The sequence below is a fragment of the Aristolochia californica genome, unplaced genomic scaffold (assembly GCF_029961685.1).
Source record: "Aristolochia californica isolate CCGP_79_NKW_82.1479 unplaced genomic scaffold, dmAriCali1.0.hap1 SCAF_11, whole genome shotgun sequence".
Lineage (NCBI taxonomy): Eukaryota > Viridiplantae > Streptophyta > Magnoliopsida > Piperales > Aristolochiaceae > Aristolochia > Aristolochia californica.
In genome coordinates, this window is record NW_027181782.1 from 33,353,132 (window position 1) to 33,373,775 (window position 20,644).

Genomic DNA, 20,644 nt, shown 5'->3' on the forward strand with positions numbered 1-20,644 from the left:
GAATTATTATAATGGTGGGGTACAATTTAATATAGTCACGTCACCGGGAAGACTCGTATTTCAATAGGAAAGGAGTGGTTAGACGGGCCATGCGTGGGCTTTTTCTTCCGGAAAACGTCCAAATCCATAATCTTTTGACGTGTACAAGAAGCCATTAACAGAACCGATGTATCGGGCCTAACTAACCAACACTAATTCCCCCACTAATCTCAGACTTAGACGTGGACTCATCTTACACTTCCGGTCGTTGTTTATGGTTAACCAAACAGGGAAAATCCACTTAGACTAAAAGGTGAGCCCAAGTAGTGTCCACAGCCCCTTAATTAGCTTAATCACCAATTAGTTAGCAACAAACTAAGGCAGACACTGTATTTGGAAATTGAAATGTGGGCCATATGTGAAAAAAGAAAGATTCCAAGTTGATGGAACTGAACTCTCTTGGATTGAAAGACAAGATCGTGCGTGTAGTTGTAGAGGTGTCATTATCTAATTAGAATCTTAAACAGACATAACCTTGAACATAACTTTCATGTTATTATAATGTTTTGGACTTGAAAGAGAAATATTATTAAGAATCAATGGGTACTTAGGAAAGTTTTCTTTAAGATCATGATTAAGGTTTGTCATGTTAGTAGTGGGTATCCAAGGGAATCGACTCGATCTATATTAGTCGATAATTAAACAATTTCATGAATAATAAAATTAGTTTCATGGATGCGATTTATTCACGTGAGCGAGCGAACGAATCTTATTCACGAGAGTAATCGAGATTAGATGTTTGAGAACCATGGGTGGGGGACCATGGGTGTCATGAATAGTTTTTTTCAATCTGGTGTAACGCTGTTACCTGAAACATGACGAAGGAAAATCCAATATAATGTGGTCTAATCCATGCAAAAAAGAAGACGATGTGACTCAGTTGGTGACCAAATGAGCCTACTTCAAACGTACTCCATTATTATTGAGATTCTCCTCACCAAATGTTCTTATCGGAACCACCACCTGTAACAACTCCAAAATCCCATCAGCTCTTTAACTATAAATACCCTTTTCTTTGGCTTAGATTCCACACAGAAGCAGAGTCAATCGGCAGCATTATATAAGGGAAGAAAGCTCTGGGTGTAGTGACAGCCATGGTTGCACCAATGTGGTCCCTTGTCATGATCTTCTTCTTTCTAGCTCCTCTAAGAACTGATGCTCTGAGCTCCAACTACTACGACAAGACCTGCCCGAAATTGGAGGAGACTGTGAGGAGTGCGGTCAAGCAGGCGATGGCGAGTGACAAAACGGCCTCGGCGGCGTTGCTGCGAATGCATTTCCATGACTGCTTCATTCGGGTTGCCCCTCTCTCTTTCTCTCTCACTGTTTCTTCTTACTGGGTCCTTTTAGCCGGCCATTGCCTGAACTGATCAGTTTCGTGCTTTTGTTTTGGCTCTTCTGAAGGGTTGTGATGGCTCGGTGCTGCTGAATTCGGTCGGAACGAACACGGCGGAGAAGGACGGACCTCCTAATGTGTCCCTCCATGCATTTTATATCATCGACAATGCGAAGGAGGCAATAGAAGCTATCTGCCCAGGAGTTGTCTCTTGTGCTGACATCCTGGCTCTTGCTGCCCGAGATGCTGTAGCTCTGGTAAGCTACATGCAAGAGATGAGTTTTCTGTAAAAATTAGTCTTCAGAAGTTCAGGCTACAGATTCGTTCTTCATGTAACTTAATGATTTGGTTCAATTACATTTTTCTCTGGTAGTCTGGAGGACCCGACTGGGAAGTTCCTAAAGGAAGAAAAGATGGAAGAGTGTCAAGAGCAACTGACACAAGGCAGCTCCCAGCTCCGACCTTCAACTTCTCCCAGCTGAGTCAAAGCTTCTCTCAAAGGGGTCTCTCTGGAGAAGACCTGGTAGCTCTCTCAGGTAAAAAAAGAAAACAAACCAACCTTCAATCCACCGGTTTACATCAACTGATACACTTTGTATCAACCTCTTGAAAACCTGATGAATTATTTGTATTTTCAGGTGGACACACACTCGGGTTCTCTCACTGTTCATCCTTCCAAAATAGGATCCACAACTTCGACAGCACTCACGACGTCGATCCCACACTGAACCCGTCGTTCGCCGGAAGCCTCAAAAACGTCTGCCCGGCGCACAACAAGGCAAAGAACGCCGGCTCCACCATGGATCCCAGTTCGACCACTTTCGACAACACTTACTTCAAGCTACTCCTGCAAGGAAAGAGTTTGTTCTCTTCAGACCAGGCCCTCTTGACCTCCTCCAAAACAAAGTCTCTTGTCTCCAAGTTTGCTTCCTCCCAACAAGCCTTTCATGATGCTTTCGCCAAGTCCATGGTCAAGATGAGTAGCCTCACAAGTGGGCAGGAAGTGAGGCGCAAGTGTGGAAAGGTTAACTGAAGAGCTTCAAGCTAGCTGAAGCCTGCGGTTTCATTGTGGAGAATTCGCAATAGACACCAGCAAGGCCTAATCCAGTTATTCTGTCTTCCGTTTTTTGTTCTTTTAAGGTGTGCAAGCAATAACTAGAACAGTTAGCTGGTTTGGTGGAAGAAAAGGCATCAAAGATTGTAAGTTAATGGGAAATTAATCAAAGTGCTGTTTGTCTGAGTGGAGTTGATTAGGTTTGGCTTTGAAAGAGAAGTTTGCTCTGTTTGTTTAATAACAAAGTGGAGCAGAACTGTTCTTCAACATATTCTAGTGCATGAATGATGTAAGCTGGTCTGTGATAAAAGATAAGAAATTGTCAATGGAGTTGGTTCTCTAGTCTTGTCAAAGAAATGGGTCTAACCTTATTTGCTGACAAATGTGGCTTGAGCTTTATATTCTGGACCTGTAAGTGTTACTCATCCCAATAGAGCTATTCATTTGTCCCTTAATGAAATGACATGGTTGGGTAGATTCGCTGGGGGAGTACCATACCAACTAGTAAGAGACAAACTTCTCTTGTAAACTAAGGCAGATGTCTACCAAAACCCTTGTGTAAAGACTACTTTGTTCAGGAGTAAACTACATAGTGTTTGCTATAGAGGCATTCCCCTTCCCTGAAGCCTCACACCTCCACTTTAATCATGGCCCAACCCACCATAAAATTAACATTATGAAAATTTAATTTTTTTAGCAATTATCCATAGTACATAAATCAATTTTACAACACAAAAATAAAGAATAATTAAGAAAAATCCATGAAAATAAGACTTTTTTGTCTATATATATTATTTTAATTTTTTTAAAAAGTATATAAGGCATTTAGTTCAAGTTTTGGTCTGATTTGGATCAGTTTCAAGGTATATAAGGTATTTTGGTCAGGTTTAGGGAAACCGGTCTCTACTCCAAAGCCACGGTGGGGAGGGAAACCCTGTCTTAGTCTTTCGGGAGGGAGAAACCCTAAACCTAGATTATTTAAGTTAGGTCAGTTTGATGTTTAAACCTACTTGGTGGCCACCTCTAGGTACAAACATTTGATTTTAGTTTTTGTTTCTCATCATCGTGTTTTATACCTTGATATCTTCATGACTTGAACCGGTGCGTTTTTTTCTACTGAGTATTTTACAAGTATATTTTCTTTTCTTCCAATATTTTTGTCCTACTAGGAAAATACTAATTAAGATTTCTCATTTATTACTAATGCCATTTACTCAAAATATCAATTATTTACACCTATTAAATGGCATATTTCCAAATTTAGCCTACTTTATATTGTATATCTTAATGAAATTATATAAATAAAATATAAAAAATAAATTAAGGTATTAAAGTTAGAAAAGCATTAAATAAATCAATAGATTGTTATTTTACTTAAATCTAAATAAAATAAAATAAAATTATGACCCTATTGGAGCTGAGATCCTCTATGAACAGTCACAACATCCAAATTGAGATGGCACAATTGTGATCTCCTCTATTTTCAGACATTATGAACTTTCTCAAACCTACGTAACATTGGCACACAACTAGTGAGACATTGCCATGCCCACATTTTGTATGGAAGGGTTTTCTAAACCTCGACTTGAGGAAACTTGACCTACATGCACATAATGAAGTTACGCTTTAGTATTTTGAACTAGACATTTATATATATATATTGACTAATTTAGTTGGATTTTAATAGAAATACTTGTATTATTTTTTTTTATTTCTTATATTCTTGACTTTTAATATTATATTATATTACTAATTTAAGAATGATAATTAAGATATAATAAAAGTAAAAATTTGATCAAGTATCTAGAGTAAACATTTTTTTAGTTCTATTTATTTATAATTAATTAAATTAATATTTTATTTTATTTATAATTATTGTATTAATTTAGACTAAACAAATATCTATCTTATTTTATTAATAAAATACCCTATTTAATTATTTGTTATATTCATGACTTTTAAGAGTATATTAAATTACTAATTTAAGAGTGATAATTTAGATATTATAAAAATACAAATTTGATTAAGTATCTAGACATTATAAAAGTAACCGTATTTGTTTAGGTATATTATATTTTATATTTAATTAATTTATTTAAAAAATTAAATAAGTTATCTTGTTTTTTAACTAAAAATTAAAATAAAACTATCTTAATAAAGTTAAATTTTTTAGAGTATTTTATTAATAAACTCATTCTCCACTTTTCATTCATTTTCACTCGCTCCAATGTAAAATGAGTGAAAGTGAATTTCGACCCTAAACCTACTTCATTCACTGTCACTTGCTCGCTCGACGTTCTTTGCGTTCTGCTCTTTCTTGACCTTCCCTCTACGTCCTCATCTTTCTCAACTCTTTCTTCTTCTCAACCCTCATCTCTCTTGCTTAATCATCGAGCACCCTATATTTTATAATTAAATAAATTATTAATTTAATTTAACTCTTAATTATTGTATTAATTTAGATTAAACTACAATCTATCTTAATTTATTAATAAAATACCATACTTAATTATTTATTATGTTAATATATTTTAATATTATATTAAATTACTAATTTAAGAATGATAACTAAGATATTGTTAAACTAAACATTTGATCAAGTATCCAAACATTATAAAAGTAAATTTTTTTTATAATTCTATATATTTATAATTAATTAAATTAATAATTTAAATTTAACTCGTAAGTATTGTATTAATTTAGATTAAATTACAATCTATCTTAATTTATTAACAAAATACCCTACTTAATTATTTACTATGTTAATATATTTTAATATTATATTAAATTATTAATTATAAAAATAACCATGTTTATTTAGGTTTATTATTAGTTTAGGTATATTATAAAAAAAACCTTATCTTGTTTCCATTACATTTTCCATTATAGGTATTAACACAAGAAAGTATTTTCTAATGCACTTTACATTGAGTACCCTAACACAAAAAAATAATTCACTTTCCATTTCACTTTAACTAGTTCGTTCACTTTCACTTTCACTTTCCTTTTCTACCTCTTAAGTGCACTTACCCTCGTAAATTTTTTATTGTGGTGGGGTAATTACGCATGGTGTCAACAAATACCTGACGCAAGGATTTCGCCTTTGTCATGTCTCCAAATCAAAACTCTTCGGCGACTCCCAAGTCACTAGTAGCGACCGATACAAAGAGGACACTAAAATTTTCCTCTTCTGTCTCGCTCGTCGATGGGCCTCGCAGCTCCTCTTCCCTTTCCTATATTTGTAAATTTGTCACGACGAACGCAAGTATTCTCCTTTTCGATTCTTTTCGTGTAGCTGCTGCAATCAAAACGCGCGGTTTGCAGATGCAAATCTTCGTTTTTGCTTATCGTCCAATCCGGCTCTTTTAGGAGATAGACGCGGTTTTGAGCTCGTTTCTCTTGTGGAGATTCGAATCTTCAGTTTCTAAATCGTAAGACGGTGTTCGGTCGCTTTCTTATTGAAAAATGTTTTTTCTAGTTAATTTTTTGAATTCTTGATTATTCAATTTGTTTTTCACTCCTTGTATTTTGTAAATGGTTGACGTGTTTAATTTCTGGATGGATCATTTTGTTGGTGGACAGACATTAACGTCTTTTTAGTTGCTTGAATGTGTTGTGCTGGGAAGGAGGAAACCATGACTGAGAGCAATATTAAACTTTCTTTCCGACCAATACAAGTGTTCGATTTTTATTGATCGTATCAGTTACCTTTTTCATATCTGGTTTCAAAAGCATTCCGAGATTCCCCAACTAGTTTCCTCCCTAAGTAAATGAAATGGTGTGAGAAGAGGGACGCCAAATTAACAGACCTGTGGCATTTCACTTTGGCGTCTGCTGACCGTTTAGCCTTTAGAAGGATAGGACGATAATCAGTCTAGTGGTTAATCTGCAACCTGTTATACAAGAACTACACGTAGCTCCTATAGCTCATTAGTAGGCTTCCAAACATCTAACAGTTCCATGGTTTAGATACATGGGCTCTCATCTCTCCAGGTAAGATATATTTCTTCCTTGTTTGTTCATAAACTCAATTTAAAGAGTTGGTAGTTTGTCCTGTAAATAGCCAACTTGAGGAAAAACGCATCCAGGGAAAGTTCTATTCAGCTCCTCTCAAGGTGTGTACTTTGCATGCAATTCCAACAAACAGCTCCATTCCTCATTAAAAGTAGAAGCTTAGTTACAATCTGTGCTTTTTTCAGTTCAGTTGGGTGGTCGAGTAGCAGTTGACACAGATATAAAATTGATTCAAAGTTTCCAATTATGCTTTTATATCAACTTCTCAATTTCAAGACATTTTAATCTAGTGCCATAAATTGCTGAGAACTGAAGCCTAATGTTGCTCTGTTTTCCTTTTCAGATCCATATCTGCAACTCTGGGCTAGTTGCCTAAACCCATTCCATACCTGCTTGCTAATGGTGTTCATGTTCAGTGTTGAGTTCAATTTTTTTTTTGCATCATACTACCACATTTTCATGTTCATTTGTTAAAGTCAATTTCAACTGGATATAGAAGTGTCCTTTTTTTTTTTTGAATGTTGATCACACATGCACTGTAATCCCCTTTCCACCCAGTGAGACTTGAACCCAAAATCACACAATAAAAACAATGGACCCCCCTCCACCTCCTCCTAGCCACCCACCCATCCACATGTATCTTAAAAGTTTTGACTTGGTTATAAATGGAGACAAGGACCTTGCTAGGCTTTGCCTTTAAGGGTTCCACCAAATTTTTTCCATACATGTCTTTGAATAAAACGAGAATGAACCAAGTCCCATTTTTTTGGCAGAAAATTAGCTAATATATTTAGGCCTTGTCTTTACACAAATAAAGCATACAATTCCACTGCCTTTTTCCACCTACTTCTTAAGTAGTTATACACTTTAAATGAATTAATGTCGAATCTCTTCTTTCTAGAAAACTAGACTTTCTAGTCGAACAACTGTTTTTCCACCCTGGGTGTTTGGCCTGATCCTTCTGTTTCTCTTTGATTCAAAAGAGTTGATATTGTATAGAAGATTTGCTGGTTGACTTGTTGACTTCTGATCTCTACATGTTTCGTGTTAACTCTATATTTCTTTTTAGATGGGGAATGAGCACCTTGTTGCCAAGGTCGTGTCTAAATCCTTTGAGAGGGCAGAAGTGAGGGACATGGTATCAACAGAATGCATAAGGAAGGATCCCAGAGAAGTATTTCCTAATGGAGTCAGAACACAAAAGGAGTCAACAGAAGTCCTTTCTTATGGACCATTTGTTTACAGGGAAGACATTGTAAGGTGCAAGACAAAAGGCCTGCTTGGGATTGTTCAAGAGGTTGCTGGTGATTCTGATTCAGACAGTGATGTGGACGATGATGGTGCTGATGAGAATGATGATGAAGACGATAATGATGATGAAGACGATAATGATGATGACGAAGATGTGAGTGTTGACAATGATGATGGGGGTAGTGATCATGAAGATACTAACCATGATTGTGATGATAATGGCAATAATGGCGATGATGAAGGTAATGAGGATGAACACGATAGTCTGAAAGATGGCCAAGTGAGAGTAATGTGGCTTGACAATTCTGAAACAACAAACAGTCTTAGTGAAATTACATTGGTAGATAGGGGTTTCCTGCATGGGGATATTGTTTCATCTGTTACAGATCCCACAGGACAATTGGGTGTTGTTGTGGATGTTCATATCTCTGTTGATCTGCAAGCAATGGATGGATCAATCGTAAAAGACGTCTCTTCCAAAGTTCTAGATCGAGTTCGAGAGTTCACAATTGGGGATTATGTGGTCCTTGGACATTGGCTTGGTAGGGTTGATGAGGTTGTGGATAATTTGACTGTTTTATTTGATGACGGGTCATCTTGTAAGGTCCTGAAGACAAACCCAACACAGGTCAAGCCAGTTTCCAAAAATACCATAGAAGATGAAAACTTTCCATACCACCCAGGTCAACGGGTAAGAGCTACTTCATTATCTGTTTTTAAGAACTCAAAGTGGCTTTCTGGGGCTTGGAAAGCTAACCGTATGGAAGGCACGGTTAATAAAGTCCAAGCAGCGTCTGTTTTTGTTTATTGGATGGCTTCAGCAAACCCTGGCTTTGGATCTGAGTCAACTGGTGTGCCTCGTGAGGAGCAAAAACCAAAGGATTTGACCCTAGTGTCTTGCTTTACACATGCAAGTTGGCAGCTTGGAGATTGGTGTCTGCTTCCACCCAATTCTTATGAGGCTTCACTAAAATCTGCTGTTCCGGGTTGCGAGCAGCTTAGATCAAACGAAGAAGGCATGAACATCAATGATAGAGCTGTTACTGATTCAGAACAAGTAATTCCAGATACTAACTTAGATGGAAATGTGCGAACTCTTGAAAACAAGCCGAGTTTAGGTTCAGGGTCTTGCAGCCATTTGACTTCAGTTGCAAATGAACCTGTCCATGAAGGTGGAACTTTCCTCCGCAAGAAATTATGCAAAGTTGCAATTAGAAAAGATAAGAAACGTCGAAGGAAAAGTGAAACGTTTCAAAGAGCTTTTCTGATTGTGTATACTAAGACAAAAGTGGATGTAGTATGGCAAGATGGGAGCAGAGAATTGGGACGGGACTCTACAACACTTATTCCAAATGAAAGTCCAGGGGACCAGGAATTTTGTCCTGGACAATATGTGGTAGAAAAGGCTTCAGATGAAGGGGAAGATGGGGAAGTCAAAAGGGTTGGAGTTGTGAGAACTGTTAATGCAAAAGATCGCACTGCACATGTGAGATGGTTGAAGCCAGTTGCCAGGCCTGAGGATCCTCGCGAATTTGACAATGAGGAGCTGGTGAGTGTCTATGAACTGGAGGAACATCCTGATTATGACTATTGTTATGGAGATCTAGTTGTTCTGCTCTCTCCAGTTCTTCCAACTGGTGGGGGCCCTCGTTCTGAATATCTTCTTTGGGACCAAGAGAGGGAGGAGTTGTCTGAGCCGGATACTATTGGAACAGGAATTAATAAAGGGCAGCCTGAAAATTCCAAAGAAACATCAAAAACTGATGCTGCATCTCCTTCGCTGTCTTGGGTTGGGAATATAACTGGTCTTGAAGATGGTGATATTGAAGTTACATGGGCTGATGGAATGGTCTCAAAGGTATTTATATGGTCCTTTGATTTTCTGTAATCAATTCACCCTCATATGTTTCTTTTTGCTTTATTAATGAAAAGGAAGGCAATACCATTCAAAAAATAATAATAATAAAGGCCACTTTCTTGTCTGTTTGAGAGGGGTTGACTGTGTGATTACATGTGATTCATAATAGTCTAATTATGGATGAAGGCCTTCCAAATTATCTAAAGCTAGTGACATTAACTTCAAAAAAATTTAAGCCACTTAAAGGTTTAGAAATTTCTTCTTTTCATGATGTCTATCCTTGACAACTTAGGAAAACCAAACCTCTTCTTCCACCAATATATATGTAAGTTTCTCAGCTGCATTATTTTTATCCTCTTGGCATTAGGTGGGTCCTCGAGCTATTTATGTGGTGGGTCGGGATGATGACGATGGCAATGACTTTAATGACAACGATGCAGCTAGTTGGGAAACATTTGAAGGGAGCGAAGATGAGCTTGAGATTGATCGAGAGGTTCATATCCGATACAAATTTATATCTATTTCTTTACTTTTTCTATTCGTTTATCCTTTTTGTGTATTAAAATGACTCACAAGCAATTGTGTCCAGAAAGCAGTCTTGCAAAATACTGGCGACAGCCAGAATGAGATGGAGAACTGCACTATTGTTCATCCTGAAGAGAAGAATGCTGCAAGAAGTGGGCCTTTGTCAATTCCTTTGGCTGCTCTCGGGTTTGTTACACGACTAGCATCTGGCTTATTCTTGAGAGGAAGAAGTGGGTCTGTTTCAGCTCCATTTGTAGGTTCAGATGCTAAACATTCAAAAGAATCAGAGTGTTCTGGATCAGAAAGAGACGCTAATGATGAACTTAGCTCAGAAGACTCTAATGCTGTGGACAACCATGCAACTGTGAGTACTCATGAGACTAGAGAAGAATCTTGCCCTTTGTCAGGTCTCACAGGCTCTGAAGAGAATGTAATAGATGGCATGAGCCAATTAGCATGCTATGATGATGATTCATGCAGTTTCAAACACTTTGATATAGCTAAAGAACCTGAGGATCATTATTTTCTAGGCGATGGTGGACAGGTAAAAATTGTTGATTCTCTTACCATATAAAATTAGATCTATTCTATCCTCTGATTTGCATGTGATTCCTGGACATGCAATTTAATTTGCAGAACTCAAGTGGTGGAAAGAAGTGGTTCAAGAAAATACAGCAAGATTGGAGCATACTGGAGAAGAATTTACCTAGTAAGCAAATCCATCAGCTTCTCTTTTAAAAAGTTTTCCAGAGTACGTGGATGAGTTGCAATCTGGGGCTTTTATTAAGTAAAAAATTTTAAATTTTATTTAACAGATGAGATTTATGTACGAGTATATGAGGATCGAATGGATATATTGAGGGCTGTCATTGTGGGAGCATATGGTACACCTTACCAAGATGGCCTCTTCTTCTTCGATTTTCAGCTTCCACCAGAATACCCTCAAGTACCACCTGTAAGTGACACGGAGTTATTCATGAATGGCGCAATTTAAGTATGCTTAGCTGATTTTAGTCTATTCTAATTTATGAAACTTCTGTAAATCATGTAGTCAGCATATTATCATTCTAGTGGCTTGCGGATAAATCCAAATTTGTATGAGGATGGAAAAGTTTGCCTTAGCCTTCTAAATACTTGGAATGGGAAAGGCAATGAAGTGTGGGACCCATCTTCCTCGAGCATTCTTCAAGTTTTAGTTTCTCTTCAGGGGTTGGTTTTGAACACAAAGCCATATTTCAATGAAGCCGGATATGATAAGCAGGTTGGAACAGCTGAAGGAGAGAAGAATTCTTTATCCTACAATGAGAACACTTTCTTGTTAAACTGCAAGACAATGTTATATACTTTGCGGAGGCCACCAAAGGTAAAAAACATATTATGTCTGCCATATATTGCATTAAATATTTTTTGGTTTATGAGGAATGTGCGAGTACAATTGACTGAAGGTGTAATAGCTGTTATTGTACCCATGATTGCTTCAAGTCGTCATCCATGGCTTCCAGTTCTTAGTGATACTAAAAGAAATACATGTTGCGAAGCCACTCATTTTCTTGCTGTCTGCTTCATTTTAACAAACAACATTCTCTACGTTCAATTCCTTCTTGAGAATGTGATTTGCTTGTATCTGATTCATTTCTCATGTGCAATTGTAGCATTTTGAAGAATTTGTGAAGCAGCACTTCCAGACACGCGGTCCTTTCATCCTGAAAGCCTGTGATGAGTACATGAAAGGTGGCTTGGTGGGTTCCCTCACCACAAATGCATGCAGAAGCGAGAGGAGTGGGGAAGATTCAAATTCAATTGGATTTAAACTGATGTTAGGCAAGATAGTGTCAAGGCTCATTTCTGCTTTAAGTGAAGTCGGAGTAGATTGCCAACAATATGAACATCTCCACCAGTCGTAACAAAACCCTACTGGTTTTTTTTTTTTTTTTTTGTGTTTGAAGAAAGTCTCGGGTGGGCGAATTTGCGAGGCGCTTGTTTGTAAAGTGAAGCTTCCCATAGGGGAAGAGTTGGTTTTTTCATTCTTTCTTTTTAACAATTAATTTTCCTTGAAGCAAAGTTGGGTCTCTTTTTGTGAATTGGATGGTGAGATTTGAGCTTCTTGTAATTCAAGGTTCATTTCTCTGAAGGTAATCTTCACATATAACTCCCTTATATGTTGTATTTCTGCATAAGGTCAATTGGATGTTGTAGTGTAAATATGATCAATAGAATCTATTTAAGCTTAGACTATTGCTCCATGCAAATAGGAGCCCTCTGATGCTATAAAGCATATATTCTCCTCTTCAATTGTAGTTGAAGGAGACTAAGAACATGTAATAAGTGGGTACAATATTGCTCTCTCCTACATCGAACTAGAACATAGAAATTATAAATGAGTTCAATCTCAAGCTGTTTGACCTCAATATATATTTAAGATTAAAATTTTTAAAAATCACAAAAATGAATAAAGAAAATTTGGTGATAAACTTAGTACATCTATTGTAGAGGAGTCTAAGACTTTGCAACGAAAGGGCTTAATGAACGAGAACAATGAAGATAAAGGTATTTTAATAAAAGAATTTATACTAAGGAGTCAGCTCACGAGTTGACAATCTAAGCTTGAAAAATCTCAAACTCAATTTGTTATAAGTAATAAGCTTTGTTTGAAGTTTGAGTTTGAGCCGAACTTTTTTTTAGCTGAACTCGAACAACTTGCAAGTCGGTTTTTGGGTCAGTACCACCCCTAATTGTACCTATTTACCTATTTATTGAACGGATCAATATTGGATAATACCTATTCTAGAACCAATTACCCGATTACATATATGTAAATGTATTATTGTAATTCAGACATATTTATGTGGGAGGACCTTATTATACATACTATTATTATATAACTTTTAACAATCTTAAGGCATTATAAACATATTGTAATGTTTTTAAATTTTAATATTTTGTCAATTATCATTATTTTTTACTAGTTTTCTTGAATTACCCATTTCCCCACCAATAACTGGGTAAATAAAAAACAACATAATACCTTAAAAATATCAGACGTAACGATACGGAATACAAGAATAATACAAAATAACCTTACTTTATTTCATCCAATACCGTTTACACCCTTAGTTTTATTGCATTAGTAACAAAGCCATTATCTCAATTTTATTTTTAAAATTATTAAAAAATAAAAATCTCAGAACAATATTAACATAAATGTATAGGATAGTAACTAAATTTAGAATAAGAATAAATCGATTTTTGAATCATTTAGGTCGACTGGTAAAAATGAAAATTGAGTACACGTCTGTACTCTTTTTTCTCCAAGAAAAAAAACTTAGTTCAAATCAAAACTGCAGAATACTATCAATACAAAGAAACAAGTCTGGAAGTAGTCGGAAGAATGCAAATAACCAGGTATTGGAGTTATACCAACATAAACTGAGTTACTCCAAACAAAAGATATTCTCAAACTGGTGCTAAAATTGTTTCAAATAGTTAAAGATTAGAGGTTCAGATTCAGGGCTTAACCAGAGGATAGAAACTGAAAGAGTTTGCTCAAAATAAAACCTTGGCTTTTCCCCAAGTAAAACCAAAAGAGACATGAAACTAAGACTACCCCCTTAAACAACCCCTAGTGACCAATGAATCAAAGGCTCAAGTCCCATAAAACCTTGCCTCCTTATAGTGCTTATTGGGAAGAAAATCTGACTTGAGCCCTTTGAGCACAACTTGTTACATTGAAACACAAGGCTGAGAACAAAAAATTGTCCTGCACGGTTAATCTAGTTATGCATCAAATCTAGTTCGGATGTAAATATTTGACAAATTTCACAGAGGTGAAGAAGAAGGTAATGAAAAATGAAGCAAGTGGCCAATCAGACAGAGAGAAGAAACATTAAGAGAGATCTGTAGTGCAGCTTACAAAGGCACTAACTTTAATTTCCTAACTTCTTGAAGTTTCTCTGGCTAGCTAAGAAGGTAAGAGAAGAATATATCAAGCTTGTAATCCACAATTACATCACCTGGATGTGATGAAATCGAATCCGACCAGCTCAACTTGGATGAACTATTTCTGAACTTGCAGATTTGAGGATATAATAAAGGTAAGCTTAAGTTTTGATATCTGGAGAGTATTCACAATCCCATGAGCAAATATTTAGAAATTCTGCAGTACTAGAACACTCAAGAAGATACTGACAGATTTTCAACCAGTGCTTGTCACAGAGGAATGTCTTCTCTAGTAAATTTGCAAAAGAAACTCATCAAACAGTCAAGTACCACTACCTCCAAAGGGTCCATCAATATATACAGAGATCCTAACATCAAAGCCCGAATAAGTGCTCAAGACCACAATGAATTTCAATCTAACAGTCAATGAGAGACCAAGTTGCAGTGAAACATAACAATAAAGAAATTATGGGGAACTATTCTACAACAGCGGTTTTCCTCCCTGTGAGAATAAGCATTAGAACACTCTTGTGGCATCTTTGGCCGTTAGCCTGAGTATGAGTTATCTTACCTAAAGGGAGCTTTCACGCCAACAACTAGTATTATTGTTTTTCTCGAATGATAGCAGTCCATTATTGTTAAACTCGTCACTTGACAAGAGAGTGATTTCCCCGTTACAAACTCCAACTTTATCAGCTTGAAAATGAGTTTCTTGAAGGAGTATGATATACTATTACCCAATTATTCAAGCTCAACAACCAATTTTCATATCAGAATTATTCATCTTATTGCTCTGATTCAATGAAATAGACATGCACATAGAAACACAAATTACAATCTCCAATAAGCTAAACATCATCATATGCAGTAAACTAACCAATCAAATGCCATTCATCACAAGCATTAGCATTACAAGAAGTTATCGAAAGTTACTGCGTAATGGAGAAGGAAAATTTATGTAAACATTTAACAGATTTTTCCACCTTAACAAAACCAAGAAAAGAATAACAACAGTAATCACATAAGGGATAGTAAAAATTTGAACGAGTTTCTAGTTTCCTTTTTGTTTTGTTCATCGCAGTAATATAAAGGGAGAGAGAGAGAGAGAAATCAACATCCAGTATCAAAAGTTACAACGTAATGGAATCATACAAGAAGAAAATTTATGTAAACATTTTACAGATTTTTCCTCATTAACAAAACAAAGAAAAGAATAACAACAGTAACCACCAAAGGGATGATAAAAATTAAAACGAGTTTCTCGTTTCCCTTTTGTTTTTTTCGTCGTAGTTAAATAAAGAGAGAGAGAAATCACCATCTAGTATCATAAATGGGGCCTAATGATGAATAAGCCCTCTCTTCGCCAAAAATCTAGAGACGGCAGGCGTGAGAGCTATAGTAATAGGAACCCGGAGAGGAAAAAGTGCTTTGTTGCAAAGAATGGCGACCGCAAGAGCACCGCCTGTCGAAGTAGCCAGATCGGTCGTCCTATTCCTGTGCTCGGGAAATGGAAGCTTCTTCTCGACGACCAAGTCAGCGGAGGTGTGATCTCCATGGGCATGATCGAACTCGTCTTTATCAGAGAAAGGAATAGGTTCGGTAGCATCCGCAGGATGATCGTGCTCATCTCTTTCGGAGAGACCTGAGAGGCCAACCTTGTCGAAGAGAGCTTCAACGTCGACATTGCTTTTTATAGCAACATAAAGGCCAGCGATGGAGGCAGCGGAGACGGTGAAATGAACGCCGAGGGCGACCTTCCCGTACTTCTTGATCAATTCCCGGAATCGACCACCTATCGCCATTTTTGCTCACGCCGAGACGTTTGTGAGGGTTTAGGGGTTTTAGGGTCTTAGGGGCAGTGGATTTGGGGCCGAGAAAATGGAGTTTTACTATTCTCAATTTTGGACACCCCGAACCAAGAATTTAGGCTCCATAGGGCTCACCTGACCAAGGCTTTATCGAGAGGATAACTACAATATGATTGGTGGGAGCTAGTGTATAGCTCTAAGATATTGTAGTTATTGTAAACACTCAAAGCATCGAATAGAACACTCAAACCACTTCTTCTTGGCTCACATTCGTCTTTACACCTCTCTCTTCCTCTTCTTTCTCTCATTTGGTTTCTTCTCTCCTCTCGTCCAAGAGTTAAAGTTCTTTTCTTTTCTCATTCCCTTTAGATCTTTTGTGCTTATGTGTTGGCCTTAGAAATCAACATAAGATCAATATGGGTAGCGAAATACCAACTATGAGGGGGGTTCAAGACAACTATCCCCAAAAGCAATAATATATTGTTTACTCGTACTTCGAATTTCAAAACTATCTGCCCTTTCAAATGTCATATTATTTTCAAAATGGTGGTGAATTGTTAAAGAACAAGTTTGTTTGAGTTATGTTTTCCGACAAATACTCTACCAACTTGGAAAAGGCCCCTCCTCCCTTAGCTTCAGTAGGAACATTATCGATAGAAGAGTGGAATGACTCCTCTGCAAAGTGTCAAAGAAGGGGAGGGGACCCCCCTCTCTTATCTGGTAATATTCCCAACAAAAATGGGAGTTAGAGGTTCCTCTCCCTCTCAACTTCAAATTCTCATTAGAAAATGAGCCTGAGGAGGGTCTCCACCCCCCAAAATTTTATATTGGACTTGCATTGGGTTTAAATTATAATTTGGTTGGCCGTGACTTGCGCCTTGGCAACTTAACTACTACCACATGACAATTAAATGTTCATTGAGGTTTGGATTTTAATTTTAACAATTACGTTCCATTTTTAAAAAATATTAATTAGGAAGGACTAGTTAAAATGTGTTGTACATGGAGGACGTATTTAAAAAAAAAAAAATTATTTTTATGTAAAGTTGAAATGGTATAGAATCGGGCGAGAGGCCCCGCAGCTGTTTCAAAAACTGAGGGCGCAGTACGCACCATTCGTACTATAGAGCCGCTCTTCCACTGCTTGTCTGCTACACAATTCATCAAACGCCCTGGGGGGCGTTCTCGAAGCGCCTCTCATTTTCTCAGTATTAAGTTACAGTAGAAGCTTGAAGCTAAGAGCTGATCTGCACAAATTTTCTGTGTAGATACCAATTCATCCATGGCGTTTTCTCAAAATCTGCTTCGTCTGCCACTCGCTAAACCTTCCCCGTCGAAAATCTCGCCCCATAGAACTTATTCTGCTTTCCCGGCTTTTCCCCTTGAACGATTTTCCACCAAATCTCGCCAGTTTCAAGCGGTCTCACGCCGTTCGACAAACCTGCTCAAAGGTAATCTCCTGCAATCGAAGCGTTATTCTCATTTTTTTAGCTTCTGGATTCTTGAGTTGCCCCGTGCTGTTTTTTTATTTCCTGTTACTGATTTTGTTTTATGCAAGTTACTTTTAGTGGATAGCAGGAAAGTGTTATTTCGTTTTGTCAATTTGGTTTGATACGAAAATTTTGATGGGAGGATACTCGGGAAAATGAATATTGGTATCAGAAAGAGGCGGCTTTTTTTTCTTTTTTTTTTTTTTTTTTTTTTGTATATACTTTCTTCGCAAATTTGCATGTATATTTACCCTAAAGTTTGATGGACCAATTTTGACTGTTTTCAGCTAGGGCGGAATCGGGACAAGTAGTCGGTGGTCTAGCCGTTGATGCTTTTCAGGAGGTCAAACATGTTCTTCTTCCAATTACCGATGAAAAACCTTATCTTTCTGAAGGAACAAGACAGGTGGTGTTTTCTGGCCCAGGTTACATTTAAGTCATTAGAACACTTCTATGAATTGATTACAGTGATGCATGCATATTAATTTTGTCTAGTGCTTGGCTTGGAGTATAAGGGAAATGCTTATTTATAATCAATTTCAGATCATGGTTTGGACTCTCACCTGAGACAGTTAAAAGTAACATAAGATTTAGTAATATTGCAGAGTCACTGTGCTCAAACGGAAAGTTTTTCTAATGCTGTAATCTCTTTGTAATCTGTTAAAAAAATGTTTTTTAGTTATGATCCAATTGCATCATGTAATTTCTTAACTTGAAGATGGAATCTGAATCTTTTTCACGCTTCGATTTGCACTATTTAAGATAATCGGCATATTTGGGATGCTAATATGTACATTTAATTTGTGAGTAACTCATTTCTGTTTGAGGTGAAAATCCATCAAGTTCTCAGTAAATGACGGGCATTCTTTATTCATTAGGTATAAGAAACTGCGATGGCATTTCTACATTTTCTCTTTCATTTTGGTGTCCATATGCTAAGGCTTTTGTAGACGAAGAAATGACAAAAGTTGTAGATGGGAGACAATTACTAGTTGACTCAGATATGTTGTTGAAAGCTTTCTAATAGAGTATGTTGCTCTTCTGTGTCTACATGCAAAATATTTTGATCATACAAATTCTATTTATCCTAAGTGTGCTGGATATCTAGAAACGATACTTTTTCCTGATGTGCACTTTAATCAAAACAAGTAAACTGATTTTACCCTTTTGTATTTTGGGCTAGTTTTGCCTTGTCCCAGTGTATGGGAGCATATAACTGGATTTTAGTGCAGATATTTGAATAGGGAAGAAAGGCCTATTGATAGCAATGGGAATTAATCTGATTTTCCGGAATCAGTATCATCATCTTCGAAGGGGATTCCTTTAATGTCATTAGCTGGGCTGGTATAAGGTCTGCCCTCCATGAAGGTTTTGCATGGGTTTGACGAAATATTTGATATTTCATCATGGTTTATTAGTTAGCTAGAGCTGGAGTTTCTTGATAGCACATCACTGTTAGGTCCTCTCGGTTGTAAATTTGGGGAAATTTCATCATGGTTTATTAGTTAGCTAGAGCTGGAGTTTCTTGATAGCACATCACTGTTAGGTCCTCTCGGTTGTAAATTTGTGGAAATCGTCCTTCTTGACTTTTAATTGTTATGTAATATTTTTATTCAAGAAATAAAGCTATCACAATTCTCCCAAAAAAAAAAAAAATTTCATCAAAGCTTTGTCCCAACTATGTTGGGGTTGTTTTGGATCCTCACGTTCCATCCTGCTCTATCATATGCTAGTTTAAAATATTGGTGTTTTTTTTTTTTTTTTTTTGAAAGATAATTCTAGTAGTGGAATTAGATTCCTATTTTTTTTTTCCTAAGTTTTTACTGGCAATGGACCTGATGCGACCTTTGTCCTTTACCAGACTTAGGTCAGGCAGTTAATTGTGATGGGCAGCGTTTATATAACTGGTGGAGTTTATTGCTACCAGGAAGTAGTCTTCAAAATTTTATATTATTGATGCATGTTCGCTGCCAATTGATGGTATTATTATTGTTATTTTTTGGATTGGCAGGCTGCAGCAACTACCACTGCTTTGGCTAAGAAGTATGGAGCGGAAATTACCGTAGTTGGTAATGCCTATTAATCCTTCTACAAAACTTAATACTCTTGCCCAAGTTTTTAGAAGCATGAGCTGTAGAGAGATATTTTGTGTATTTGACAGAAGTTTGAGTGAAGGATTTCAAGGGATATAGAACTTGATCTTCCTTTGCAGTGATTAATGAAAAGGAAAAAGATTCCATTCCAGAGCATGATGCAAAACTATCAAGTATTCGGTGGCATCTGTCAGAAGGTTGTTTCTGCAATCTTATTTTGCATAATTCTTCATTTCTCTGGTATTCACTACTATGACTTCCACTGGTTAGGTGGCTTTCAAGAATTCAGGCTGATGGAGAGGCTTGGTGTAGGCAAGAAGCCAACTGCTATCATAGGTGAGGTTGCAGATGACTTAAACTTGGACTTAGTTGTGTTAAGTATGGAATCCATCCACTCAAAGCATGTAGATGGAAATTTGTTGGCAGAATTCATCCCATGCCCGGTCTTGCTTTTGCCTCTGTAGTGAATCCTTTCTGTTTTGCTTTTTATGCAACCTGTAAGCAAACGCTAGTCATGCATCAGAATTTCACAGTTTGACAAATTTCATGAAAATAAAATTTAGCTATTACTGTGTTTCCTTAAACATCATCTGGTTTAGATCTCTTCTGTCGAGCTGATATGAACTTAGAGAAACAAGAGAAACATAGATTCATCGGAAAAGTTTGGTGGTTAGGCAAATTAACTGAATCAAAATTTTGGAGAGAAACCCAGTCAACTTCAGGTGTTAAAGAATATTATCAGTTTATGAGATTGCTCATTAATCTTCATTTCTGGGTGAGGGCCCTTTTGCAGTAGCGGCCTTTCTGATATGTGTCTTTACGTTATAGAACTCGAGATGTCTTAAAATTTCGATACAATCGCCACTATTTTTGACTGAATCAGATGCTACGTTGTCAATGTATTTCGCTGAAAATTCCCTGAAACAGAGACGCCCAGCCGCGTCCACGAAGATGATGGCATGACGGAATGACCAGAATTACAAAGCATGAGACGACGGTGAAAGCTTGCATTAGAGTGCTTCATAGATACCATGGCATGATTGGAACTAGCCTCCACTGAGACGTAAACGTTAATCAATTTTCAGTTTCCTCTTCATGTTGTTAAACAAGCCCACATCATAGATTGAGTTGTGTAGGACACCCAATTCTGTTTTCTGTCCCTATAACTTTGTGTTGCTGTTTATTCTATTTCAGCCATTTGGGTTTCCTTAGACCTTTGTCCCATCCAAACCATAAGATC

General features: G+C 37.0%; 4 protein-coding genes across 6 annotated transcripts; 3 read left to right on the forward strand and 1 right to left on the reverse strand.

Annotated features, from left to right (window-relative positions):
- The first annotated feature begins 1,060 nt into the window (after window positions 1-1,060).
- On the forward strand, window positions 1,061-2,810 carry LOC137944008 (peroxidase 64-like). The gene is made up of 4 exons (XM_068789498.1): window positions 1,061-1,337; window positions 1,444-1,632; window positions 1,749-1,911; window positions 2,014-2,810. The coding sequence occupies exons 1-4, from the start codon at window positions 1,134-1,136 to the stop codon at window positions 2,406-2,408; spliced, it is 951 nt and encodes a 316-aa protein (XP_068645599.1). The 5' UTR covers window positions 1,061-1,133; the 3' UTR covers window positions 2,409-2,810.
- A 2,764-nt stretch (window positions 2,811-5,574) lies between these two features.
- Window positions 5,575-12,307, forward strand: LOC137944887 (probable ubiquitin-conjugating enzyme E2 23). The gene is made up of 8 exons (XM_068790674.1): window positions 5,575-5,860; window positions 7,513-9,552; window positions 9,920-10,045; window positions 10,142-10,621; window positions 10,714-10,786; window positions 10,893-11,032; window positions 11,129-11,440; window positions 11,730-12,307. Exons 2-8 carry the CDS (start codon window positions 7,513-7,515, stop codon window positions 11,979-11,981), a joined length of 3,423 nt encoding a protein of 1,140 aa, XP_068646775.1. The 5' UTR covers window positions 5,575-5,860; the 3' UTR covers window positions 11,982-12,307.
- Window positions 12,308-15,080: 2,773 nt separating this feature from the next.
- LOC137944859 (uncharacterized) lies at window positions 15,081-15,964 on the reverse strand. Its single transcript, XM_068790634.1, has one exon. The coding sequence runs from the start codon at window positions 15,813-15,815 to the stop codon at window positions 15,351-15,353; it is 465 nt and encodes a 154-aa protein (XP_068646735.1). The 5' UTR covers window positions 15,816-15,964; the 3' UTR covers window positions 15,081-15,350.
- Window positions 15,965-16,970: 1,006 nt separating this feature from the next.
- Window positions 16,971-19,988, forward strand: LOC137944326 (uncharacterized). Of its 3 annotated transcripts, XM_068789983.1 has the most exons (6): window positions 16,971-17,272; window positions 17,599-17,717; window positions 19,323-19,380; window positions 19,524-19,601; window positions 19,675-19,740; window positions 19,831-19,988. In XM_068789983.1, exons 1-6 carry the CDS (start codon window positions 17,104-17,106, stop codon window positions 19,866-19,868), a joined length of 528 nt encoding a protein of 175 aa, XP_068646084.1. In that variant the 5' UTR covers window positions 16,971-17,103; the 3' UTR covers window positions 19,869-19,988. The 3 variants fall into 3 exon arrangements, with proteins under 3 accessions (XP_068646084.1, XP_068646083.1, XP_068646085.1); XM_068789982.1 differs by having other exon boundaries at window positions 19,675-19,988; XM_068789984.1 differs by lacking the exon at window positions 19,831-19,988 and having other exon boundaries at window positions 19,694-19,734.
- Window positions 19,989-20,644: the final 656 nt, after the last annotated feature.